At 40.6% G+C, this 27,744-nt stretch overlaps 1 protein-coding gene across 2 annotated transcripts; it reads left to right on the forward strand.

The window, feature by feature from the left end:
* The first annotated feature begins 439 nt into the window (after nucleotides 1-439).
* Nucleotides 440-27,215, forward strand: LOC149271602 (upstream-binding protein 1-like). Of its 2 annotated transcripts, XM_089507279.1 has the most exons (16): nucleotides 440-552; nucleotides 1,899-2,050; nucleotides 2,716-2,792; nucleotides 3,787-3,892; nucleotides 4,601-4,707; nucleotides 5,064-5,216; nucleotides 8,441-8,551; nucleotides 9,355-9,462; nucleotides 19,647-19,747; nucleotides 20,059-20,113; nucleotides 22,763-22,856; nucleotides 22,962-23,052; nucleotides 24,915-25,024; nucleotides 26,180-26,322; nucleotides 26,554-26,605; nucleotides 27,178-27,215. In XM_089507279.1, exons 1-16 carry the CDS (start codon nucleotides 440-442, stop codon nucleotides 27,213-27,215), a joined length of 1,611 nt encoding a protein of 536 aa, XP_089363405.1. The 2 variants fall into 2 exon arrangements, with proteins under 2 accessions (XP_089363405.1, XP_089363406.1); XM_089507280.1 differs by lacking the exon at nucleotides 9,355-9,462.
* The last annotated feature ends 529 nt before the right edge of the window (nucleotides 27,216-27,744 follow it).

Here is a 27,744-nt window from a genome sequence, read left to right on the forward strand (position 1 = left end):
AGCTTAGTGCTCATGAGATAACGAGATTCTGCCCTATACCGTTTTATTGTTTTATTCATTTTCTTTGCTAACTAGTTAAAAATAAATCTTAGCTACATTTTTAGTTGTTTTATTAACACACAGTTACTTTTGCTCAGTCCAGATTGTAGCTTGATACGCAGTTTCTGTCTCTTTTTAAGTTACTTTGTTAAATAGTACTGTTGTTGTTCCCAGGCCTTCAAGTTTTGTACCTGATTCATTGTTTATCTGTGTACCTTACATTTTCACTGCAATCCTCCTTCACCTCCCATAGCATGATGAATCACTTGGCCAAAAAGGAGAAATATTTTTTGTAATAGTCACTTTTGTTGTTTTCCTGTTGGAGCTTTTTTTTTCTTTTTTTCTTTTTCTGGATCATTGCTGTTGGGATCTGGGCTGGCAACCCTATACAAAGAATAACATGGCTTGGGTATTGAAGATGGATGAAGTTATAGAGTCTGGGCTTGTGCATGATTTTGATTCAAGCCTTTCTGGGATCGGTCAGGAGTTGGGAGCAGGAGCCTACAGCATGAGGTTAGCTGAGCTCACCTTCAAACCTTGTCAATTTTGTTAACTTAATCTGCATATTGTTTAAAAAAAATATTTTGCTAACATGAATGTGTTTCAAATGCTTGGGTCTTCAGATGCCTTTTTGTGGTGGTCTTGCTACACCACAGATTTTATGGGTATAGCTTGCAGGTTTTGCGGCAACTTTGAAGTCATACAAAAATAGACACTTTTGTTTAGAGGATAAACTTTTCTTTGCCTTTTATACTATATTTGCCTACTGGGGCTTTATTTAAAATTCACAAAACCAAATAGTAAACGTGAAGATATGCATGTTTCATGAGTGAACACCATCTTGTATAAGCTATATTACAGTCACTAGTGCAGGCGAAACCTGTTTTAGTTTCCCAAACTTTTATTTTACAAATAGTTTCACTATGCCTGTGTGAATAGGTTATGATCCCGAAAAAGGGACATTTCAGGATTTTTTTTTTTGCTTTTATAAATGGCTTAATCTGACAGACATCAAGTATAGCTTAGAAGGAATACCTTAAGCAAAGAATATGTGATGGAAAATACAGGACAACCAAAGTTAAAGTTTTTCTTAAGCACACCATACAGTTCTGTATACAAAAAATGTAGGTTAGAATTGATCACAACCTGGTGTTATTTCAACTTGTCCAATAAATTTCCCTGATCTGGGGTGTTACTGGTGCCAGTCATGTGATATTTTGGATGACTTTCATTGCTTAAACACCCACTGAGCTGTTTATTTAATGCAATGCTAATGAAATCTGTTTCTCTGTGGAATTTCATTAGTGTCCAGCTGGCTGATTAAACCTTGAGCCATTCTATTGTTTGCAGGCTGTGTGATAAGGTCCCTGGGGTGTTTGGTATATTATGGTAAGCAATATGCTGCTACCTGGAAACGCTATAATGGGGGGGAAAAAACAATTTTACCATAGTAAACGGCACAATCATTTTGAAGCCAGCCATGATTGGGTTCACATGCCTAACGCTAGCAAAAACATGCTGCTAGTAAGAATTCTTAAAGACTTGCATCAATAAAGGTTAAGGCACGTTTTATGAAGTGTCCTAAAATTGCAAATTAACTCAAAACAAGACCAGTTGGATTTTTTTTTTACTCGACCACGCACAAATGTATCCCCTTTAAACATCAAAACGCTCTATTTCTTGTGGTTCGAAGCTCTGTATAGAGTGTGTTTACCTGTTTATCAAGTGAACGTCTATCCATGTGTATGCACATAAAGCATGTGCAGCCACAGAAAACATCCTCATGTTAACATGAATAGTTTAAAGGGCCATAGTGTAATGTTATAGTAAAACTTTACAAAAATGCTTTTTTATTTTAGTGACGTGTTGGCGCTTCCTATTTTCAAACAAGAAGATGCAAGCCTTCCTCCTGACGCTGAGACGAAGCATCCTCCATTTCAGTATATCTTGTGCACTGCAACATCTCCAGCAATTAAACTGCATGATGAAACGCTCACATATTTAAACCAAGGTTAGAATGTCCATGATTGGTGTCTGTTAGAAAACATGAAATATTAGAAATCAGGTTTTTTTTGTTTTTTTTTAAAGAGATTTTATTGAGTTTTCAGAGGTAAGTATAAACATGATAAAGTACATCAACATCCAATGACATACTTTGACCTTAAGCCTCCCTGGATTTTTTTTCAGGTGGTCTGGGTGCATATGTCAACTTGTTACATACAGGTTGGAGATTTTAACATATTACAAATTGTTGCAGTACTAACATTCAATTCTATTTGCAACCATATATTTTATCTATGAATGTCGTACCTCGTGTTATACTCTTATTTTAAATGTACTTTGTATGTTTAGATTCAAACATTGTTGAGCCATGTAGAGTAACTTTGGTTGTTTTGTTGCATACTAAGGTACTAACATTTAAACATAAACATCATAACCAAGTTAGCACTACTTATAGTTTATCTTGAACCTTTAAGGTGGTTCATTTATTACTTTATTGGTCTAACGTCACTGTCCAACCATAATGAGAAATCAGTTATATTGATGGTGCTACCTTCCAGGACTATTCATATTGTATGCATTCATTGATTTCAAGTCTGAATGTTGATACATTTTATGTGAAATGTCTGTATATAAAAAGTATACTGTGTGCTTTAACGGTAAAATATTCCACAGGTCAGTCTTATGAAATCCGAATGCTTGATAACAGTAAAATTGGGGATTTTACTGAAACTAGTGGTAAATTGGTAAAGGTAAGAACACCTGTCTAAATGTCAAATTATTAATTATTTTAAAAATACCTGTTTCTGTTTTAATTGTGATAGCCAGGCTTAATGTAAACTGGACTCCTACAAATGTTATTATCTACAGGAAGTTATAACAAATGCAGCCAGCTATTTTGTAGAATTCATATAATTTAGATTAACTACAGTAATTTCTTGAGTGAAAAAATTGCCGATTTGAAATTGGTTTATATTTCACTATAACCACTTATTATATTTATAAACCACCTTACACATTTAACAGTGGGAACACTGATCTTATCTACATGATTAGTGGGTTTTTATTATTCCTTCGGTTTGTGGGAACTGACCGTAACATGCTGGTGAGGTCAAAAGGGGGTCTACTAGGTGATGAGACTAGACTGTTTTAATATTTTAATGCTGCGATTGCTCCGGTGAAATACTTCCTTGTTTTAAAATTACATTTCTACAGAGCCTGTTAACAGATTGAAAACAGAACACATCTATAGTTTTGCTAAATACTTCTAAACATGACAATAGCTGTGACATTTACTCTTTAAATTGGACCAGAAAATGAAACTCAAATAAAATCCTTGCTTGTATATAGAGGGACAAAATGATGGCCAATTGACAGATAATTAGTCAGGCATCATCCGACTCTATTCAGTGGGGCCATAAAAAGGTAAATGTTTTATTTAAATGCTTGAATAGAATAACTTTTTAATTGAGATTCTATGGTATCCAATATAATATTGGATATTAATTTTAATATATAGTTTCCTAAATTCATTTTATTATATAGTTTTCACAGAATAATTCTGATTATTAAGGCACTTTTCACCAAGCTTCTTTAGATTGAGTTACTGTATATTTCTCAGTCGTTTTTCCTGCAACTCCTGCAACCGGTAGAACATTTGTCACTTCCCAGAAATCCTGCGTTTTACAGTTGTGTAATTTGTAACCACCATCATAGTATGTTAATGTATTTTCTGCACTCTTTTAGAGTATTATAAGAGTCGTGTTTCATGACCGGAGACTACAGTATATGGAGCATCAGCAGTTGGAAGGTTGGAGGTGGAATCGTCCTGGGGACCGCCTACTTGACTTGGGTACGTTTTTTTTTTTCCATGGCTTTGGGAAATTCATCTAATTTGAGAAAATAGAGACTTTGATAAATTTTTTAAGTAGAGTTGTGCATTCACATTTGCATACGTTTAAATTAAATTTGCCAATTTTGTTAATTCGTATGTATGTCTGAAAGGGAGGGACCCCAACAACACAAATGAAAACAAAGCAAAGTGCACTGAATTTTATTTGCTATTTTCGGGCCCTGTCAATGTCTTACTGCCTTTTCTGCCAACCACTTCAGTGTCCCTGTCACCTCCACTGATTGTCTTGCCTGTTCTTGTGTCTTCTGTATTTTTTCTTGGTTCGGTTCTTCACACTATCGCCTGGCCTCCTGAAGCATTTCCATGAGGGTGTTGGACCCTTTAGGGGCAACCTAACCCGATTGGAGGAATAGGCAAAGACTGTCTTTGTGGGGCATAATACAGACTTACTTGTGGAGACAAATGCAGAAAAACTTCTTTCTCCGTGTATCTGTCCGCATTATTCTGAACTCGCCACACCCCACATAGACAATCTCTTCCCATTCTTCCAGTCAGGAAGCAGATTGTGCTTGGTTATGATGCATATTGTGACTAAATATTCCAGTGTGTTGTAATTTCTTGACTATCAGTGAACTTCCTTCCAAGAAAAAGGAGAAAATATTAGTTAAAATTGCTGTAACTCTTTTATGGCTTTTTTTGTTTTCTTAGATATACCTTTGTCTGTTGGAATAATTGACCCAAGGACAAATCCAGGACAGTTAAATGCTGTTGAGTTTTTATGGGATCCATCCAAACGCTCTTCTGCATTCATTCAGGTTTGGAAAAAAAATTCCCATAGTTCATTCTGCAGTCATGTCAAACTTAGGAAAGAATTTAATCTTTGATCAAATTGGGTGAAACCTATTCAAATTAAATGGAATCTGTATAAAAGGGCTGTATTCACTAAAGTATCCAAGTAAGTTGTAGTTTCAATCAAGCCCAGACAGCACCCAATAATTATGCATCTCCTGGTAATGTTTTGGGACATTTGTCATACATTTAGTAAACTTTGTTTTTATTTTTAAATTGCGAGGAGTGTAACATGACAATAGTCAGTTCTTTTGGGGATTTGTTAAAAAACATTAAACCCTAAAGTTTTAAATGGATTGACTTTTTTTCCCTCTCACCTCAGGTGCATTGTATCAGTACAGAATTCACTCCTCGTAAACATGGAGGAGAAAAGGGTGTTCCATTCAGAATTCAGATCGACACTTTTAAACAAAACGAAAATGGAGATTACACTGATCACTTACATTCAGCAAGCTGCCAAATCAAAGTTTTTAAGGTAAGATTATGACTGGGCTATTAGTATCATTTTAATAGCCCTTCTCTGAACATTCTCTAACATAATCTATATCCTTCTGAAGATACGGTCTCCAGTACTGTACTTAGTGAGGTCTCGCCAATCTGAAATAATTACTCCTAAATCCTTTTCCTCACATGTTGAGAATAGGACAGTATCTATCAAATATTCTATAATCCTTTTTATGCCCTAGATGCATTACTTTGCATTTATCCACATTAAATGCCAGTTGCCACAGCTCTGAACGTTTTTCCAGTTTACATAAACCATTTGCCATTTGGCTTATCCCTCCAGGAACATCGACCCTGTTGCAAATTTTTTGTGCCGGCAGCAAAAACACATACCTTACTATAAATACCTTCTGCGATATCGCTAATAAAAATATTAAAGTCTTCACTCAGCCACTGCCTAATCCATTCAACAATATTGGGATTTAAACTCAGTTTGTGGTTTAAGTCTCTATGTGGCACAGTGTCAAAGGCCTTACTGAAATCCAGATACACAATGTTTACTGCACCAACTTGATCGATTACTTTAGTCAACCAATCAAAAAAAAAAAGCAATAAGATTAGTTAGGCATGATCTTCCTGAGGTGAACCCATGTTTTTGATTTTGAAACCCATGTGACTTTGTTCAATAATACTATCCTTTAACATTGTTTGCACTAATGTAACACTGGCCTGTAGTTGCCCGACTACTTCCTACTGCCTTTTTTTGTGAACGGACACAACATTCGCTAATTTCCAATCCCCTGGGACGACTCCCGTCAACAATGATTCGTTAACTGATTTATTTAACGTTTTTGCTAGTACACGACCAAGCTCTTTTAATAACTTGGGGTGTATCCCATCAGTCCCCATCGACTTATTTGTCTTTATCTTAGACAACTGAAATAGACTCCGCTTCGATAAACTCGCATGTGTGAAATGATTTCCTAACTAAGGTTCATTTCCTTCATTTTCATTTGTAAAAACAGAATAGAAATGTGTTCAGGCAGTCAGCTAGACCTTTATCCTCTTCTACATACCGTCCTTTTGTTTTAAATCTTACCACTCCTTGTTTTACTTTGCTTTTCTCATTTATATATCTAAAATATATAATGTATGTGTTTTATCTCCCTTTTTTACTCTTACTGACCAGCCTAATACAATTTTTGGTTATCTTCAATATTTCAACTTTTAAGTAATCCAATTTCTCCGGGACTCCAATGGCCCCAGTCTGACTCCTCTACACATAGTATCATTTTAGAAAAGTAACCCAAACAGATATTGTGTTTTCCTCACCAACTTGTTAGATTGTTATTTTTCACATATAGGACTACCCCTCCCCTATTCTTGCCCTTTTTTCTATATAAAGAGTACCCCATTATTGCTATGTCCCAGTCAGTTGTCTCATTATACCATGTCTTGGTAACAGCCACCATATCAACATTCTCAGTTGTCACTGCTGTTACAAGTTCATGGATCTTATTCCCTAAACTACGAGCATTTGTAGACATGACCTTTAGTTTGTCATTTAACACATGCTGCAATTGCTTTCTGTCCTTGTTTTGGAGGGCACAATATATGCTTCTCCCTATTATCTGTACAGACAAGCCCCCAGATCTACCCACCTGGTTAAATCACCTTCCTTTTCTATATTTTCTAGCCCAGTATTTATTCCCTACCCCCAATCCTAGTTTGAAATCTCCTCCAACCATCTAGTTGTTCTCTCCCCAAGCACATTGGACCCTCTTGCATTTAGATGCAATCCATATTGATAATAGAGATCCACCCCAAAGCAAAATCAGCCTGGTGCTCTAAAAACCCAAACCATCCTTCTTACACCAAGACTTCAGCCATGCGTTTAGCTGCCTAATCTCCCGCTGTCTTTCTGGTGTAGCGCATGGTACTAGTAGTATCTCTGAGATCTTGGAGGTCTTTTTGTTTTTTAATCTTCCTCCCTAAATATCTGGGGAAATGAAATTAAATAATCATAAGGTAAACCTGTCTGCACAAAAATGCATGAGGAGTGAGGAATACCCAGACCTCTATAATGTTAGATGTTTTTTTCTATATCTCCTAGTAGTCTCAATTGTTTCTACTTTGCCCAAAGAGAGAGAAGTTTCAATGGACCACTGGCAGAGTACATGACATATTTATATATTACACACACTTTTTGATTTTATCTGTGGCAGTGGGTTTCAATCAAACCCATTGCCACAGATAAAATCAAGCACCTAGGCATGCAGTCTCCATTTACAAACATTTGTGAAAAAATGGATGGTTCTGAAGAGCTCCGTGAATTCAAGCATGATACCATGATAGCATGCCATCTTTGCAATAAGTCAGTTTGTGAAATTTTGTCGCTGTTGGGTATTCCAAGATTAACTATGGCATTATTGAAGAGTGGAAATGTTGAGGAACAGCAGCAACTCAGCCGCAAAGTGGAAGATACAGAGCGGAGTCGCCAAATGCCGAGGTGCATGTTGTGTAAAAGTTACCAACGCTCTGCTGATTTCATAGCTGAGGACCTCCAAATTTCCCCCAGCATTAATATCGGCATAAAAACTGTGTGACAGGAGCTTCATGGAATAAAAAATGTGGGATTCTAAAGAAACCCAGGAACTGCCTTTGGAGGCTCCTTAATGAGATGATTGGGTTTATTAAGGAGAACATACTGTTTGCATATATTTCAATCTACACAAACCAATTAAACATTGTTGAGAATACAGTGACACTTGAGTGTTGGTGGCCCAAAACAGTTAACATTAACATCAAAAATTTAGGGGGGTCATCTTTTTTTTTTTCTTCCATGCACAGTAATCTTGGCCATAACCATGGGACAAACTTTCCTTCACTCTACACACCCTAAGTTTGGCATACATTTTGTGCTGACATTTAGTTAGGAAGTTCAGCTATAGTAGGCACAAACAGTGAGAGGTTTGCCTTTACTGATTTACCTATAGTTGCTTGCAGGCATTCTGTTTGCAGATGTCCCTGTTCCATATTATAAGTGAAGGATTTTTTTAAGGTTTTATTTTGTCTGCCTGATATTTCATGAACACCTTTCTTAAATTTTTTTTAAACAATGTAAGTGCCTCCACTAGCTAAACTGATATGTTGTAAAAAAAAAAACCAAAAACAAAAAAACAATGGTATAATAATTCGAATAGCATAATAAGTTTGTTTACTTATTTTATTTTCAATTATCCCTAATGTCCATAGCCAAAAGGAGCTGACCGTAAACAGAAGACAGACAGAGAGAAGATGGAGAAAAGAACAGGCCAAGAAAGAGAGAAATATCAACCTTCCTATGATACAACAATTCTAACTGAGGTAACAGACTAAATGTGTAAGTGTATATACAATTATACATATACTGTTAATCTAGCTGTTAAAATCATGTGTATTGCACATCTCTAGAGACTTCTGTACAAAGAAATACTGTTATCATGAGTAGCTGGAGACAACAGCGGGTGTAGCTTACGTTTATATATTTTATATTTTGATTACTAGGGTTGTTGAGTTTGGAAATTGGTTTAATTCTTCATATATATTTTCTTCGTTGCTTTCTCTCTAGACATTACTTTAAGTTGAAAGGCAATCCTCTTCTACCTTTTTTGGTTGTATTGTTCAGGAATAATCCATAAAGCATGTTCTTCTGGTCTTTATTTTATCGTAAACATCTATACAAGATTACAGCTTGGGTCTGATATGCATTTTTAACATGGCAAAGATGGAAAGATGCCATGCCATCATGGCCTTTTAGTAGTGTGTTCTGTCTGTTCAAAGCTGAATAGTGTCCTAAATTCGGCTAACATGGCTTGATAGTACTCTATACATGCAAGAAAACTACACAGATCTTTCGGCCCCTTTGGTGAATAATCCTAAGGGTCATCAACTCTGTCATGCAGAACGTGGGATTTCTTTAACTACAAGATAAAAATACTGTTATGTACCAATCTAAAACCTTGACGTCTGAAAAAATTAGAAACAATCTATATTAAGTCTCAGAATATACTTATTTTTTTTTTTTTTAAGTCGTCAAGCTGAAGGTGATAAAACACAAAAGGCATTTAGATCTTTCTTGACCATGTCATGAAAAGAAAATTGATCCGAATCTTTGGTGTTTATCCCAGATGAGGCTTGAGCCTATTATTGAAGATGCAGTTGAACATGAGCAGAAAAAGTCCAGCAAGCGGACTTTGCCAGCAGACTGCGGTGATTCTCTGGCAAAGCGAGGCAGTGTAAGGGACCTCTGCTTATTTTTTTTTTTTCTTTTTTTTCTTCATTGTGCAAGATCTCTTGTGCAAGAATAGCTGTGTTAGATCTAGGACATACTCCGGCCATTTCTGCTTGACTTTACAGAATTCCCATAAAACTGAAAGATACCTTCTGCAGTTTCAGTAAATGTACATGCAAAGACACCATTCATGTTGCTAATGCATGTCTGAATACAAAGATACATAACATTTTTCCTAAATTGCAAAACGGCATGATTTTTCTGGATGTTCTCAATAATTAGGCGTTTTAGTGTTTTCTTTAAATAATAAAAACAAAAATTGTGCTCCAAATTCTTGCGTTTGGAAATCCCTCTTCCCTTTCCCAGAGTTGCAACTATGACTGCTGAGATCGTGACCCATGGAATTTTCTTGCATTGCTCTTTGGAATTTATGTGCAAGCTCAGGTAGGCCAGTGGGTGCAAAAGAGGATGTAATAATAATATAACTGTTTTTTTTTTTTATATAGGCCAAATGATCGAATGTCTGTTAGGTGTAATAGTTCTATAATTTCACTGGGAATTATTTAGAAACAAATTTAAAGTTTGAGCACGTTTGGTGTCTTTGTTCAGAGCATTTCCACCCACACGCTGTATAATTTCAATTATCAGGGGGAGGGGGTCTTCCTAAATCTAACACGTATGCCAAAATGTACTTCTGTAGACTTAGGTGCTAAGTGTTGTAGGATTTTTTATTTTTTTTTAAATACAATGCTGTCTGCTTGCTTTTTTTCTTTTCAGTCATGTAATTGTATTTTTACACTTATTTATGACCTGTGTGTGGGAGAGGAAAGCCTTTGTGAAGTCGGAAATCCAGGCTGTTTTGTAAATTTAAATTTGTGTATTTTTGTAATGTTTAAAATAGCTTGCATTATTTAAGGCAGATATTTCGCTGTTGCAATCATATGTCTTATAGTTGTGAACTAAATCATATGTAGTGGTTGTTTCCCATTGTTGTAAGTATATAAACAAATGGAGTACATCATGGTCAAGCTTGGTATTTGATACTTTTATACAGATCAGACTCTAGTGTCTACAAAAAATCAGTGTCGTCATGGAATTAGGACACTAATATGGCGCAAATTTAGAATTCCCTGACCAGTTCATAACTTATCAGGGAGACATAAGTTTCAATTAGAAAACTTTCATTCTGATAGGAAATGATCATGTTAACACTTCTAAAACATACAGTTTAAGTTATATATATTTTATAGGTTTAAGTAATAAACAGATGTATTGGAAATCTGCCTTTAAATGAGTATCATGTGGAAGTATGTTAAATTCCTTTTCTGAGGAAAACTCGAGATGTAATTATCACTTACCTATTAATTGGTTTAGTCACCCTTTCTATGGGTATCCAAGGAAAAGGGAAATAGTTGATTAGTCTGCAGTGGTTGCTTTTAACCGTACATTTTTACATTTGCTATACATTTCAGTGTAAATTAGGTAACATTTCAAAATGACATGTTTTTTTACTAGAAAAAAAAAACTAGTGCCATCCCTATATTAGCGGCCATGAAACTGTCATGTTACCTAAATTCATAAGCAGTAAACTGAATTTTACTATTTTCGCAGTGAAACGTATGCCTCCCCCTTTCAATGTATTTTTATTTAACTGTCTCTATTAGCTTTGGATCAAAAGATGTTACAGAATACAAAAGTTAGAAATTATGTGTCTCATGGGTTAAGAAGTTACACGTGCATATCAAATGACAGAAATAGTCATGTACAACTCTTATAACACCTGCTCACTGGCAGGTAAATGCAATGAAGCCATAAGTAAACTAATGCAAAACCAGATAATATATCTAAACAAGTGTGTGTGCATGAGAACACATTTTCCCTGCCATCCCAGGTGACATTAGGATAGACTCCTCCTCCGTACCTGATAGGGCAGGACTCAAAACTTTAAAAGGGCCCTCCCCTCCTACTAACACCAGTGTTTTTTTCCAGCCCTACCAGGTAGGGGACTCGTCTACCTTTTATTATTTTTCTAGGCTCTAGGTTGAGCCGTTTCCCCGGGCTAAGCCCCCATTCCTGGGGGATACCTTGCACCTCAGCCTGATGGCTGGTGCTGCGTCTCCCACGCTTGTCCCGGTCACGGCGGTGTTCGCGGCTTCGGCAGCACCGTTGTCCTGACGGTGATCGCGGCGGCACCGTTGTCCTGACGGTGATCGCGGCGGCACCGTTGTCCTGACGGTGATCGCGGCGGCACCGTCGTCCTGACGGTAATCACGGCACCGTCGTCCTGACGGTAATCTCGGCACCGTCGTCCCGGCGGTGGCGCCGGCGTCCCGGCGGTGTTCGGCTGCACCGGCGTCCCGGCGGTGATCGTGGCCGCCGTCCTGGCGGTTAGCGCGGAAACTCCTCCGGCCGTGATCCGGCGGGTTGCCGGCACCTCCTATAGCCGGGGACGCCTGCCGGTCTGGCTGTTCGGCGTACAGATGCCGCTGTTGCGGCTTACTGGCTTCGGCCAATATGGCGTCTGATGTCTTCCGGTTTTGGGCTTCTGCACTTCTGGTTGTGCGTTCCAAGCCTCGTTTTGGTCGAAATTTAAAATTTTGGCGCCAAACTCTCTGCTGTTGCAGATTCCAGCCTAATTTCAGCTCCTTTCACTGTATATATATAGAAGGTAAGTGATTTGGATGTTGTGTGTGTTCCTGCTGTTTTCTTTTGGTCAGGTGCTGTAGCATCTTTCATCATGTCAGCCCCTGATAATTCTGAGCCGCCCTCTGTTGAGGACAAGCCTAAGAAAGCTGTTATGAAGTCTAAACATGCCCAATGCTCTGGGTGTCACAAGGCTTTGCAGGATTCAAGGAAGAAACTCTGCTCCGCTTGCCTGAGGTCTGTAGCGGATTCTGAGCCGTCTGGGGGTAGGGAATTTTTGGTCTGGCTTAAAGAGGAGATGCAGTCTACCTTCTCTGCCTTCTGTCAGTCAGTTCCTGTTCCTGCCTATCACCTTCCCGCGGTACAAGACCCTGCTCTTCTGGGGCGTCAGCCCTTGTTCTCAGACTCTGAGTTTGATTATCCTGAGGTAGAGGAAGGTTCCTCAGAGGAAGGAGAGATCCGGGAGGAAAGTTCTTTTTTTATTCCCGGTGGAGGAAATTGAGACTTTAATTTCTGCTGTGAGGTCAGCTATGCATTTGGAGGAGGCCTCCACCCAGAAAAATGACTCTTTCTTTGGTGCCAGCTTCTCCAAGCAAAATAGAAAAAGGCTCCAGGCACTCAAGGGTTCCATCAGACAGATTTATTGAAGGAAACGGACAACAACGTTTCGACCTCACAATGAGGAAACGTTGTTGTCCGTTTCCTTCAATAAATCTGTCTGATGGAACCCTTGAGTGCCTGGAGCCTTTTTCTATTTTGATTTACTAGGGAGCTGGCCCTTCCCGGCACAGCTAAGCACCTGAGTTCCTGTGGGGAGTGAGTGCTGATTCCTGATTCTGGTGAGCTTCTCCAAGCAGTCTGCCTCGTTTCCTGTTCATCCTGCGCTTTCTGACATTATCAAGCAGGAATGGAACCACCCGGAAAGGAGGGTTAACCTGTCCAGACGGGTTAAACGCATGTTTCCCTTTGATGAGAACTTTGCTGATTTTTGTGCTACCCCGCTGGTGGTTACTGCTGTTATGAAGGTCTCCAGGAAGACTACTCTGCCGCTTGAGGATGGCTCTCATTTTTCTGACCATATGGAAAAGAAAGCCGAAGCTGCAGTTAAGAAATCTTTCGAGGCTTCAGCTGCGACCTTTAAACCTGGAATTGCTTCTGCCTCAGTTTCCAGAGCTGTCAAAATTTGGCTCTCCCAGATCGAGGAGGATATTGCTGCCAAAACCTCCAGGGAGACTATCCTCAAGAATGTTGCTGCCGTGAGATTGGCCGTGGATTTTCTCTGTGATGCCTCAATTGAAAACATCAGAATGACGGCCAGAGCTTCGGCGCTTTCGGTGGCAGCCAGAAGAGCCTTGTGGCTTAAGGCCTGGGCGGCGGATAATGCCTCTAAGAACAAGCTTCTTAATATCCCTTTTAAGGGCAAGACTTTATTTGGGGAAGAGCTGGAGTCCCTTTTGGAGAAGACCACAGGGGACAAGCATTGGATGCCTCAACGAAAGCCTCCTTCGAAAAGACGGCAGTCCTTTCGCCTTTTTTTCCCGGGACAATCTAGAGGCCATAGTTCTAGATTCAACCCCTCGTCTAGAGAACAAAACTTTCGAGGCAGATTCCCTCGCGGAAGGGGGAGATTTGACAGGATCGCCTTCCCCAAAGCGTTTCAAGACCCCAAGAACGCTGCATGACGCCTCCTCCATTCCGGTGGGAGGAAGGCTCCGTTTTTTCACCGACAATTGGTTCTCACTCACCCGAGATCCCTGGGTGAGAGCCATTGTATCGCACGGCTATCAACTTCAATTCCGGACCAGACCTTCAGACCGTTTTTTGATCTCCCACCTTCCTCCAGACCAGGCAAGGCGGTCAGTCCTGTTATCCACCATTCAGCAGTTGTCAGACCTCAGAGTCCTGGTTCCTGTCCCCTGGCCAGAACTGGGCCAAGGGGTTTATTCTCCGGTTTTTCTGGTCCCCAAGAGACCGGGTGGTCTTCGCTTAATCATAGACTTGCGTTTTTTGAACAGTCACCTCCAGTTCATCAGGTTCAGGATGGAAACTGTAAGATCCACCCTCGACACCTTATGCCTCAACGACTTCATGGCTTCATTAGACCTAAAGGATGCATATTTCCATGTTCCCATCCATCCGTCCCATCAACGTTTCCTGAGAGTGGCGATTCCTCGGGGTTCAACTGTCCAGCATTTCCAGTTTCAAGCCCTTCCATTCGGATTGTCGGCGGCACCAAGAGTTTTCACAAAACTTTTGGCAGTCGTGGCGGCCCATCTCCGTGTCCAGGGAATCTCAGTCATTCCTTATCTGGACGATTGGCTTATCCATGCCCGGTCGGCGCAGATTCTTCGAGTTCATCTTTCCACGGTGGTCAACACATTACAAGATCTCGGCTGGATTCTGAACTGGGACAAATCCTGCACCGTTCCCTCTCAACGTCTAGTGTTCCTGGGTCTTCGTCTGGATTCCTGCTCCGGGAAAGCTTTCCTTCCGACTGCCAGAATAGAGGGGATTCGATTCCTAGTACGCAGGATTCGCTCTGCGCACCGCAGCTCCTTACGGTTATGTATGTCCCTGCTGGGCAAGATGGTCTCCGCAACTTATGCAGTGCCCTGGGCTCTGGCCCACATGAGAATACTTCAGGGATTTGTCCTCAACCATCTGGAAGACAACCCATTGGCTCTGGACAGGCGTGTCTGTCTTCCTCCGCAGGTCAGAGCTTCCCTCTCCTGGTGGCTCCAACGGAACGTCCTTGCCGCGGGGAGAAGATGGTCTCTTGTCTCCAAGGTACTTCTCACCACCGACGCCAGCGTCAAGGGATGGGGAGCTACGTATCAGGACCTGTTTGTGCAGGGTCTCTGGTCTCCAGCTACGAAACTTCTTCCCTCGAACTGTCTGGAGTTACTTGCAGTAGAAAAAGCTCTGCATCACTGGGAGCATCTGCTCGCCGGCAAGGACATTTTGCTTCGTTCCGACAATCAAGCAGTGGTAGCCTATATCAACAGACAAGGGGGCACAAGAAGTCCTCGGCTTCTTCATATATCGCTCAGGATTTCCTTTTGGGCAGAGTCCCATCACATGACTCTGTCCGCCATTCACCTCAGAGGAACTTTGAATTCTCAAGCAGATTTCCTGAGCAGAACTCCTGTGCTAAGCGGCGAATGGGCTCTGCATCCGATGGCCTTCAATCTAATCGTCCAACGGTGGGGCTTACCCGAGATCGACCTGATGGCATCCAGAGACAATGCTCAGATTCCGGTCTTCTTTTCCCTCAGGCCTCAGGATCATCCCTTGGCAATAGATGCCTTCTCACAAGAATGGAATTTCCGTCTCGCATACGTTTTCCCTCCGTTTGCCCTAATCTCCAGGGTCCTACAGAAGATCAAGAAGGACCACGCCTCCGTGATCCCGATAGCACCAGACTGGCCGAAGCGGGTCTGGTATTCCGACTTGATCGCTCTAGGTCTCTCTCCCCCTCTGAAGCTCCCAGCTTGGAAAGACCTTCTACATCAGGGTCCATTCCTACACCCAAACCCTGCCGTGTTCCACCTGACGGCCTGGAGATTGAACGCGGACTGCTGAGAGCTCAAGGATTTTCTTGTCATGTGGCTGAGACTCTTCTGCAGAGTAGAAAGAAGGTTACCTCTCTGCGATACATTAAGAGCTGGAAGAGATTTCACAGTTGGTGTTGTTCCAAGGGGATTTTGCCAACTTCCAGTTCCTCTGCCTCTGTTCTGGATTTCCTCCAGGAAGGATTCGACTGTGGACTTCAGCCTTCTACGATCCGGGTGCAGATTTCTGCCATCAGTGCTCTCCTCGGGTTCGAGCTTATATCTCTGCCTGTGATCAGACGTTTTGCCAAGGCCATCGTCAGGATACGTCCTCGTTCGGTCACCAGGATGGTTCCGTGGGACCTGAATCTCGTCCTTCGAAGACTCACATTACCTCCTTTTGAGCCTCTTCAGTCGGTTTCTCTGTATCTATTATCGCTGAAGACAGCCTTCTTAGTAGCGATTACTTCCGCTCGTCGGATTTGTGAACTCCAGGCTTTGTCTATGAAGGAACCGTTTCTCCGTTTTTTCCCGGATAAGGTGGTTCTGTCTCTGCCGCCAGAGTTCGCACCCAAGGTTCAGTCGGCTTTCCACAAGAACCAGGAGATTGTGTTGCCTACCTTTCTTCACACTCTGGATCTGAAGAGATGCCTCACCATCTATTTGGAACGGACTCTACCCCTGCGTAAGTCTTATCGTTTATTCGTGGCCTCTTCAGGGCCCAACAGGGGCATCAGTATCTCCAAGTCTTCCATCGCTAAGTGGATTGTTGCAACCATCAACTTGGCATATTCTGCAGCCGGCCAACCTGCTCCTGTGGGGATCCGTGCCCACTCTACTAGGGCAGTCTCCACTTCCTGGGCTGAAAGATGTTGTCTTTCGCCCGACCAGATCTGCAAGGCGGCTACTTGGCGGACTCTCCACGCTTTTGTGCAGCATTACCGTCTCGACCAGATGGCTCAGGAGGACTCTCTTTTCGGTCGGAAGGTCCTTGAGGCTGTTTTGTCTCCTTAGTTTGCCCACCCTTCTTCTTTGGTAAATCTATCCTAGTGTCACCTGGGATGGCAGGGAAACAGGAAGTTCTACTTACCGAGAGCTTCTTTTCCCTGTCAATCCCTGGTGACACGTTTTTGTTCCCTCCCTTCTTTTCAATAAATTTGTTGCATCAGATTGCTTTGCCTGTGTGGTCTTTGGTATTCACTGGTGTTAGTAGGAGGGGAGGGCCCTTTTAAAGTTTTGAGTCCTGCCTTATCAGGTACGGAGGAAGAGTCTATCCTAGTGTCACCAGGGATTGACAGGGAAAAGAAGCTCTCGGTAAGTAGAACTTCCTGTTTCCAAAACTGCTTCTCTGCAACCTTTTATATTCCATCACTCACCTGGTGCCCCAGTGTACCATTTATCTGCACCTAAACACACTTTCCAATCCATGTATGCGTTCTGTAACTTTTTATCTTATGCTCTTCATGTAAATGATTTAAAATTTTGGGGGCAGGGGAGTAACAGACTTATTGTAAAGATGGCATTTTAATGAATAATGGCAAGAACATGGTATCAAATTGGGCTGCAACCTGAATAATCTAAGATATCTGGCGCATACATACTAACTTATTTTTAAATGATAAACTATTTGAGTAATCAAAGGGCAGTCTATAAATGTGTGTGAGGAACTTGCATGCCATCACAACAAATATGACCTAAAACATAACTTATTTGATCCTAAAAAGTATTGATATACCTTGACTGTGTTTAAGTATAATATATAACCATGGTCAAGCCAGGTACTAGCTGCTTGTTAACAGAACACACGCTATGTATGAATATATGATATCATAACATATAATGTGTCTTCGAGAGCAGCGGAACGCTAACAGTGTGCACAATGTTACATCTGTTTATGTAATCTATTCATTAAAGTGTCAGTTATGAGTTTAAAAGTCACTCACTTCGGTTTTAATGGGGACAGTGTAATATGCATTCTTTGGTGAGGCTGTCTCGGACATTAATATAGGGAGTGATACCTGCTTTTTGTGTTTCCTCTTCCTGACGATGCGAGCTGAGCCAGCACTGATTGGTAGGGTGGTGAAGAAAGGGGGATTTGCAGAAACCCTACAAAAGTTTAGGTTCAAACAGGTCAGGCATCATACCCCATTAGTACAGGAGTATGCCTGGCAGGTGCTGCTTATAACTGATCATCGCCATCAAAACTGAAACCTAAACAGACTATTACAAATATGCAGATAAACATCAAGTTCACTTGACTGTGGTACAAATACGATATCCACACGATTCCGGTTATGTAACAAAAGTACATTCGATTTTCTTAAAATAAAGATAAAGATGTACAGAGAGACATCTTGTGTGTTTTGCCTGAGCAGGTTAATCATAGTCTTATTAGTATTGTACATCTCTGCGAAAAGGTATACCGACTAGACCAGGATATCCCCAACGATGGTGTTAACCCTTTGCTCCAGTAAGGCCATTTATCAGCCATCTAACTAACTGGACTTGTCATGCTACTCTAACCACTTCTTTCCTATATGTGCCACTATCCATTCTGACAGTAGTCAGCAGTCTCCTCCACACCTTAAGTTTATCTATACCCCATTCTTTCTTGTGAGCTTGCGAGCAGGTTCCTCTTTACCTAATGTTTTGGTTTGTCTTTGTCAATTTCAGTTTTGTCATACCCATTGAATATATGTATGAAGTTGATCTTAAAGAAGCAGTTATGTAAAATGTTTTAAGTTGCTCTGTTTAAAGGGGAACTAACATTTAAGGTTGACCCCTGTAATTCTTATAACTTCTGTGTAGCATGGTTTTACTTCGCTACATAAATAGTATAAAACATCTCTAGTTTTCTGCAATGCTGTGTAAGCTGCCATATTGCTTTGGGTTATATTTGTGAAAACTTTCACATAGGACCTCCGAATTTGTTATTAGAAAATTAGAGAAAAAAAATAGTTCGACAGCGAGGAGGAGGGACCCCTTTTGAAACAAATAAGCTCAATTTTCTTTCGTATTTTGTTTCTTTGCTCTCACACTGATGCACTCTCAATGCATACCTACCTTCTCTGCCAACCACTTCCGTATACCTGTTTGCTTTTTGGCAGCTCCACTCTTCTTGCCTCTTTTTGTTCTTCAGTCTTATCGAGTTACTTCCGCAAAAGGGCAGGGCCTCCCGGATTGAAGGTACAGATGAGAGCCTGTCCTTGTGGTGTGCACTATGGCTCTGACCTTTGGTGGAAGTATTCCATAGAGGCCAGAATATTGTAGACAAGTTCAGAGAAAGAAGCATCTCTGCACTTTGTGAATCTATCTTAAATATTCTTGCTTCTTGCATCACGGGACAGCCTCTCCCTCATTCCTTTAATCGAGAGAGGAGGCTATGTGTGGAGGCTCTACCTTTTTGTGGACATACCTGAATAACTTTGCTCATGGGGCGGCGGCGGAAGAGAAGTGGAGCTGCGGAAAAGGAGACAGGGAGATGGAAGTGGTAGGGTGTAGTAGGTGTGGAGACAGAGAATTTGAGACGCAACATATTTTAATTCCGAATAGAATAGAAAAGGCGTGTATTTCGTCTGAACCTAAAGGGCAGGAAATTAAAAAAAAATACAAATTGTCAGGATCGTTTTTGCTTCAATTCCCCAAGGCTGGTATTCATAATACGGATTTATGTGATAGTTCCCAAAGTCGAAAAGTCCAGCTGCGCTGTATGTCACATTGTCCTCTCCAATGCTGCACCCTAGCTTCCCTCAGTTTTCTGTGCAGATGGCATGAAGAATATTTGTTTTTGCTTGCAGTGTGCGTTATCTGAACGTTTAGGTTTGGTTGTAAAACTAACCTAAAATAGCCATTGGCCTGTTTTAAATCAAAGATGTTCCAATAAGATGCTAAAATCTGCGCTTATATTCACTTGTCCACTTATAAACTTTACATATAGTTTTGTTTTCCTAATGATGATCTTCAACAGACTCACTCAAATGTTCCTTTTCCTCAGTGTTCGCCTTGGCCAGATACAGCTTATGTAAATACAAGTCCTACCACAACTCCTACATTTACTTCATCTACTCAACACAGTACCTACAGCGTCCCAGACAGGTATGTAGGAAAATCTGCACAATTTGAAATGCCGACTACATGTGTACCACCGTAGACAAAATATTTCCGCAGGGATACAGATTTCTAGTATAATTGATGGGGAACAAAGCCTGATATTTTGTTGACTTAAATAGTCTTACTTTTCACTATATCTGAATCAGTGCTGCTTTTAACAAAAGTACATATAGGTGTGTACTGTATTTTGTCTAACTCAAAAAAGGCTCAGCTGCATGGGCTCTGTACTTTTAGATTTGAAAAGAAAAAAATAGCTCTTGCTTTTGTTTAAGTCAAACCTATTTGTTTTCTTGCAGCAATTCTTCTTCTCCAAATCATCAAGGTGAAGCAATTCCACAAGGGACTTCAGACGTATGTATTGAATTCACTTTGTTGCTGATATAGGTATTAGACTTGTACATTCTGATTTGTACAAATTGCAAAATTCTGGTAAAATCTGCAATTCGTGCGGAGCCATGAAAACTAGGCCAGACCCCCAAAAAGCTTGGGTTTCGCCTGAAATTCGTGGGCCGACATTCACTCACTCTCTAAATATTTCTCTGCTGACCAATTCTGCATTGTCTATTGCATCTTCTACCTTCTCCATTCTCTTCTCTGGCATCTTTGTCCACATCGCTGCAGACATAACCCAGTGGGAACTTCCGCCAAAATGGACCACTTAAATTGTCCGAAAGAAGAAGAAAAAAAAAGAGCAAACTGAATAGCTTTTTTTTTTTTTTTTTTTTGTCCATTTGTACCTGTATAATTGGATTTATAGTCCTAAAATTTGTTCTCACCGTTCCCTTCATATTTGCCAAAAAGCTTTCAAGATTTAACATTTCATTCGGTTAAATCAGCAAATTGTTGTCAGTGTTGGGCTTTTCTCAGAGGACGAAGACCCCCCCCCCCAGGCTTGGTCCGGCTTCTCAAAACCGGGCTGACCCACTCGGCTTCGGCACAACTGGTGAATGCTAGTATGGTGAAGCCCGCTGTAAAATAAAATAAGCCAGTCGGATCCATGGTGGCCCCACCTCGCAACTTACAGTATGTCTTTGTGCCAGAGACCACAACACAATTTCAGAAGTCTAGTGGAGTCTGACGTTTCAGGGTTGTTTTGGTAAATATTAGGCAGGTGGTCATAATGTTATAGCTGATCGGTGTATATACGCGATAGATGATAAGAACCACACTATGGACTCTGATCAAGAGTATGAAGAATTTTCACATTTCAGCTGTTGCGCTAGAAAATATCATATTTGTTCAATTATAAGACAAGGTTCTATTTGAGGTTGTCTTCTAATCAGACCTCAAATTGAGGTCTGACTACAAGACTTAGATCCAGATCCCCCTCAGTGCTGCAGGGGACCTGGATCCTCCTCTCCGGCAGCCGGTGGGCGTCTGCAACCTCCTCTTCTGCCGGGGCATGACATCACATGACCTTCCGATGCTCATTCATAGAAGCTCCGGGGGAAGTGCCGGCAGCAGCAGCTAAGGTCCTCCACCGGCTGCCCCACTAGACAGGAACCTGGAGCATGGGGAGATGTCTAATAAAGCACCGGTAAGTCGAGGGAGGTTAAGAGTGGCATATGGGGGGCTTTAAAGGGCTTTCTGGAGGCAGAGTAGCATAAAGGGGTTAAAAAGAATCAGGGAGGCAGTGGCATATAGGGGGTTAAAATGAATATCAGGGAGGCAGAGTGGTATATAGGGGTATAAGGCATATGTGGGGGCAGGTTGGCAAATAAAAGGAAAAAAAAAAGAGAATTTTTTTCTCAATCGTAGTTTTTATTAAATATGAAAAATAGCTTACATGTGAATTTATATTTACTGGTAAAACTTCTTATAGGGTAGTCTTATATTCAGGCTTTTTATTTTTTTTCTAAATTAACATTCACATTTTGGGAGGTTGTCTTATAATCTAGCAAACACGGTACAATTGTCCATGACTAAATATGCGTTGGGTCAAATATATTCCAACATTAGTTAGTTTGACCCTGAAACTTTCTGAGAGTGCCAAATCTACATGATATTCATTCTAAAAGAGTTGCTGGACACAGGATCTGTATGATTTAGATTAACTGACAATTGCAACAATGCTCAGTATGCCAAGTGTTTTTAGCCAAAAGGGTTAATGGTGCTATAATGCCAATAAAATTGCATCTTATGGCAAGGGTCTTGCTCTTATGAGCTTTGTTTATTAGGATGTATGAAAGGTCAGGGACTCCTCCGGAGAGTATAATCTGTTTGTAGCTATTATCATGGAGATCTTGAAAGCTGATGGTTTCTTTCCAGAATTCAGATTTCTATTGGGAGGGTTGTGTGGTTCCCTGTACAAGTGGGTTTAAAAGTAAGTAATTTATATTAGAATGCTTTGGGAAGAATCTGACATTGGGGAATTCCAGAGAGTAAGAGTACAATGTGTGAGTGGGAAGAAGTCATAGCAGAACAGTATACAACTTCTGGATACCGTTCTGCGTAGAATAGATGTCCCCCGCCGGCCCCGCAAGACACCCGGGACTCTGGGAGTCTGCACTGGTAAGGAGGATTCTTAAAGCTTACCGCGCAGACGTTCACCCCGTGGGAATTCCCGGCAAGGGAGATTGTTAAAGCACACCGAGCAGACGTGCCGGCAGCGGAGGTTGTTTACGCGCATCGCCGGTGAACGTCTGCGCGATGCGCTTAGACAATTCCCCGTGGAAAGTGCTGGCAGGGGAGGCTGTCTGTAGGATGCAGTTCCCCTGCACCGCTGCGGGGGATCTGTATCCTAACCCTGCTGACTGACCGGCGCCCGGAACTGCATGTCCCGGGCGTCGGGCGCTAGACCCCGAATATAGGCTGCACCCCCACTTTAAAGACTTAAAAGTGTGTGTGTGTGTGTGGGGGGGGGGGGAGTACGGCCTATATATGGGCAAATACGGTAGTTTATATTTGTGTGCTATATAAATGTGTATAAACATCTTAAGTTGGTGAGTTTCTGTTGGTCACTATACATCATGCTAATATTGGTTTTATTCTTTCTCTTAGCATCTTCATCCGTCAGCTAGTATACAAGATACGCAACAGTGGCTGGTGAAGAACAGGTTCTCCACATACACAAGACTTTTTTCTAATTTCTCAGGTAAGCACTGCTTTTTCTGCCTTGGCAAGCACTGCTTTTTTTTTGCCTTTGCTCAAGCTGGGTTTAAAATCAAGCTAAATTTGAACCCTTTTTTCTCTTGTATAGGGGCTGATTTATTAAAATTGACAAGGGAGGATCTTGTTCAGATTTGCGGTCCAGCTGATGGCATTCGTTTATTCAATGCCCTGAAATCACGGTAATACATGTTTTTAAGTAAAAAAAAAAAATCCTCTTTCCATTACAGCTCTGTGCTTTAGAAGCATTTTAAAACATTTTCTTAAAATAAAAGTTGCCTCCTATAACAGGGGCGTACAAGTTTTTTCTGCAGTGGGCCACTTCATCAGAATTGTATACGTGCGCGGGCCGCACTCATTTTTCACTGTGAGAAAATATGGCCTTTAATAAGATATGCAGATTAAAAAAAAGTAAATGACACAAAACCTTTACTTTTCCTCTCACTGATTTCTGGGCCTAGAAAGTTTTGTGACTACAAATTCAGGATTCTGGATAAGTAAAAATAAAATAGTTCTATTTATTTTAGTGATGCACTAAAATGAAAATTCTGGACCAAAACCGAAAATTCAGGGTTCACTTAGCCGAAACTGAAAATGACCCCCCACACACTTTTAATAAAAGTGAGTTACACACCAAAATTGTACAAAAAATTATATATTATGATTGTTAATAGCAATCTCAGGCATACCCAGATTCCAGCATGTACTGGTTGGCTGGGCATTGTATTGTATTTTTTGTCCAATTTTAGTGTGTAACCACACTTTTATTAAAAGTAACACACCACAATTGGACAAAAAAAATCAACAATATGACTTGGCATGATAGGAGTGTGATTGCTAACAGCAAACACGCTCTTTTTATACCCAGGCAACCACTAAATGCTGGAACCTAGGCATGATGGGACTGTGATTGCTGTTAGCAATCACACTCCTATCATCCCAAGTCAGCCAGTACATGCTGATACAGGGTGGCTGTAAGTGCAGACCCCATACTGCTGGCAGCATCAATACACAAGGGGGCAGCTAGCCAGGTTCCAGCACTTACACATCCATGCTATCACACACACAAATTCATTCATTCACAGATTCATTCCCTCAATCAGGCATACTCATTCAAACACCCTCCCCCACCCCCTTACCTGCACTACAGCTCTCAATGCCGATCAGACTTCAGCAGGGGGCGCGGCCTCCCTCATTCTCCCCACAGAGGAGGCAGGACTGGAGCAGAGAATAGCCCCTCCCACAAGTAAGCAGCAGGGCTCTTGTGATCCTGGCTGCCGATCTCACGGGGGCCACACCTCGAGGTCCCGCGGGCCGCATGTTGGATGCCCCTGCTCTATAAGATGTAACATTGGTATTGCTTCCTGTCACTGTTGTGACATTTGTAGGTGGGGAGGTTGATGCAGGCTGTCTGTATGCTGTGGTGTCTCTGCACACCACAGTGTTCAAATTTTCCAATATACAATATCTTCCAACTAATATTAGGAGGACAAAAGAGGTCAAGGTTGCTCCCATCTAACCATTGAAGAAAATGGCATTAGTTACTTATAACTTTACACTTTACCAATACCTCTTTTAATGAAACATTTTGCCCATTGAACAAATCAAGTCCCTCCAGTAGTCTGTTTTGAGCTTTTAGTAAATGAAAACTCACACCACACAGGTGCATGAAGAGACAGGTACATTCACAGCAGCGTTAAAGAGAGAAAATGGATTAACATCTTTTAATGTGCGTGGAATGTAATGCACTCTGCAAGCCAGGGCTTCCCTTTTTAGCATGAATGCTAACTGTGCATGTTTGTACAATGTGAAACAGGAGAAACATTGGCACTTTGTATATAGTATTAGTAAGTCTGTAAGTGAATATATCAGGATATATACAAAAAAAAAGCTTTGCCATTGGTTTAGAGCCATTCCAATGCATTCATAAGGGTAAATGAAACATTTTCTCTTTATTCTGGGCATCAATTACCCTAGGGAATCGGTAAAACATTCTTCCCCCTTTCCGTTTTATGAGGCATTACATTTTGACCTTGTGTTCTAGGGCTGTCCGACCCCGTTTAACAATTTATGTTTGTCAAGATATACCAAGTGCTCATCTGGGAAGACCAACAGAAGGAGACAAAAGGGAAAATGGCAACGGTCATTTACAAAGTAAGAAATGAAATGTTGAAAAGCAAAAAATGTCCATACAGAATTTAAATTGGCTGGCAAGAGGCAGTAGGGGCAACATTTAGCTGATGGATGCACAGAGCCGAACATAGAAGATCCGTGTACAGAGGTACAGCCCTGATGCTAGTTTGGACTTAGCTAAAAGTATGTTGACATCTGCTTGTCACTTTCCAATATCATGGGAATTCAAATGGAGCAAACCCACCTTTCTTTGCTTCTACAACAGCCTGATTTTTAATGCACCTTGAAGTTCATTTTGCTTGTGCTGCAGTGCATTTTTTTTACAGTAGCATGTAGAAGAGAACATGCCTTCCCCTTATCCTGTGTGAGCCTTTTTTTTTCTTTTTTTTCTTTGATTTTTTTTTAAAATGTTGGGCTCCTGGGTGGACTCAGTTTCCATATTCAGTGCCCAGCACTGTGGAGTTAGGGGGAACCCTATGTGTAGCCCTGGTTGGGTCCTTGGGGCACAAGACAGCTATTGCAGGGTGCAGAATCCTTGAGGTTATAGCTGGTGTTTTACAGCCCTTGGGCAGGCTGACTACTCATAATAGCAAGGAGGATCCGGATGCTCTACTACTGCAGTACACATGCATCTCTTTTTGTACTTCTAGGTAGCGCAGTTTTTGGGCACATAGTGACGTGTTGTGGCCTAGGGCCTTCTTGTCATTGCATCAGTGAGTCTGGTTTTATTTGTTAAGGGTAAGAAAGAGCTCCCAGGGGGTTTTATAACTGCCTGTCTGACTTAGGAGGAGCTTCTCTTCTACATGCTACTAGGAAATGACAAGGTACACAAATTACCAGCTAAGGATTCAGTTTTATAGGTAAAGCTAGAGCATTTTGAGAAAAAAAAATGAACATGTCTAGTTCACACATGACTGCAATCAGATGCAGTGTTTATTTTCCACAATTGCAAGCTTTCTCCCTCTGAAATGTAAGTTTTGGAGCCAAAAAATCTAACTGGCTTAAAATGGCAGGAATCTGAAAATGTCAGACATAAAGGTAGAAAAAAAAGACATTAAAAAAGAAAAGAAAAAAAAAAAGCATTGTGCAAGCTGTTTCATATCCTGTGTGGTTTTATTTTCAAATTGTAGGTATTTGTTGCACTAACTAACACGACTATGCATTTTATAATTTTAGTTTACCATGCTATATATTTGGAAGAAAGTACTGCGTCAGAAATAACAAGAAAAATGGCTGCCGTGTTTAATATTCCTTTACATCAGATATCCAGTGTATACCGACAGGGCCCTACAGGCATACACATTGCGCTTAGTGATCAGGTAATGGGCCTTTTTAGACATTCTTACATGCCAATTTTTATGTATTACTTAACAGTAACTGTCTTGTCTGTGCCTTCTCTTTGCTGCAGAATATTATGTATGAAAATATATTCACATTTTTGGGCACTGATAAATGTGTTATGGTTTTAAAAATGTTTAAAACGTCAATGCATATTACGAAGTTTATTTCAATTTCCAGCTTTCAGTATAACAGATTGTTTTTCTGTTCAGATGGTTCAAAACTTCCAGGATGAGAGCTGTTTCATGATTGCAACAATAAAAGGTATGCCATCTTTCACCTTTGTTGTGGGTTTGAACTTGTATTCTGGCACCAAGCTTTCAGTACAGACTTTTTCCCTCCACAGCTTTTTAAGCTATTTAGTTTTATTCTGTATACAGTGAATGGAATCCAATTTGCAGTGACATGATATAGTACAGTGTTTCAGAAGGGTATTAGGAAGGCTCTTGGTTCCATATTTACTAACTTTTAGATGATATATTAAATTATGCAATTTTATTAAACACTGCTATATTTCAAGATATTTGAATGCACCATTTTTCTGATAACAGATTATTTGGGGTAGAGAGACCTGCCGCATCTGATTAGACTTTGTGTCTTGTGTGTTCAGGCAGTAGAGAGAATATATGCAGCTACATGGCACACTGCAACACACAAGTGTGAAACATGGAATAGTATTTTAATATTGTAGCAAGATAACCCCTGCACACTTATGCAATCCATATGCAAATCTCTCTATTATACTGTTCCTTAAAATCCTGTTATGACTGTTACTGTTATTAGCTGTTAAAATGATTGTTTGCCCTACAACAAAAGCTCCCTTTTTATTTTTGCAGCTGGAAATGAAGATGGTTTGCACATAATTATGAAATAAACTTAACAGTGATACAAACAACTGTGGAAAGTCTTCTACAGGAGTGATGGCTTGAACGATCATCTACTGAAGTTAGAATCTGACTTCATGGAGAACTACATTGTTTCATATTGAAAACATAAGACAGCCTTCCTTCTTTAAATGTACAGATAGAAAATCCCTTGTAAGTACATCTAGTAAAAGGTTTGATTCCACAGGAGATGGAAGGCAAAGGGGTGAAAAAAAGTGGCCAGTAGAACATTTGTGTTTTGTGTAAAATGATCATAATTTCCTTTAGTCTGTCTATACATTTAGAATGAATGTTATTTAAATACATTTCAGCTTGCCTGCTGTTTTGATTTGACATTTTTATAGTCTTGATTGGGTAGGGGGTATGTTTATAAAACATGTATTACAGGTCAACAGCTCAGATATACTAATGTATTGTTAATGCAGCTGGATTGACAGAATCTGTTTTTTTTCCACAGAAAGCTTACTTTGTATGTGTTGTCTCTGCTGTTTTACTTTTAAGTAAACTTACCACTGTTCA

The sequence above is a fragment of the Sceloporus occidentalis genome, unplaced genomic scaffold, assembly GCF_023333645.1.
Source record: "Sceloporus occidentalis isolate IW3139 unplaced genomic scaffold, rSceOcc1.0.p SCAF_485, whole genome shotgun sequence".
In the NCBI taxonomy this organism is placed as follows: Eukaryota; Metazoa; Chordata; class Lepidosauria; order Squamata; family Phrynosomatidae; genus Sceloporus; species Sceloporus occidentalis.

What these genes read in the sequence shown, in the direction of transcription:
- LOC149271602 (XM_089507279.1), top strand. Translation starts at nt 440, where the DNA reads ATGGCTTGGGTATTGAAGATGGATGAAGTTATAGAGTCTGGGCTTGTG. An exon ending in CTAGTGGTAAATTGGTAAAG is followed by an intron (nt 2,793 to 3,786) that starts GTAAGAACACCT and finishes GCACTCTTTTAG; the next exon opens with AGTATTATAAGAGTCGTGTT. An exon ending in CATGATTGCAACAATAAAAG is followed by an intron (nt 26,606 to 27,177) that starts GTATGCCATCTT and finishes TTATTTTTGCAG; the next exon opens with CTGGAAATGAAGATGGTTTG.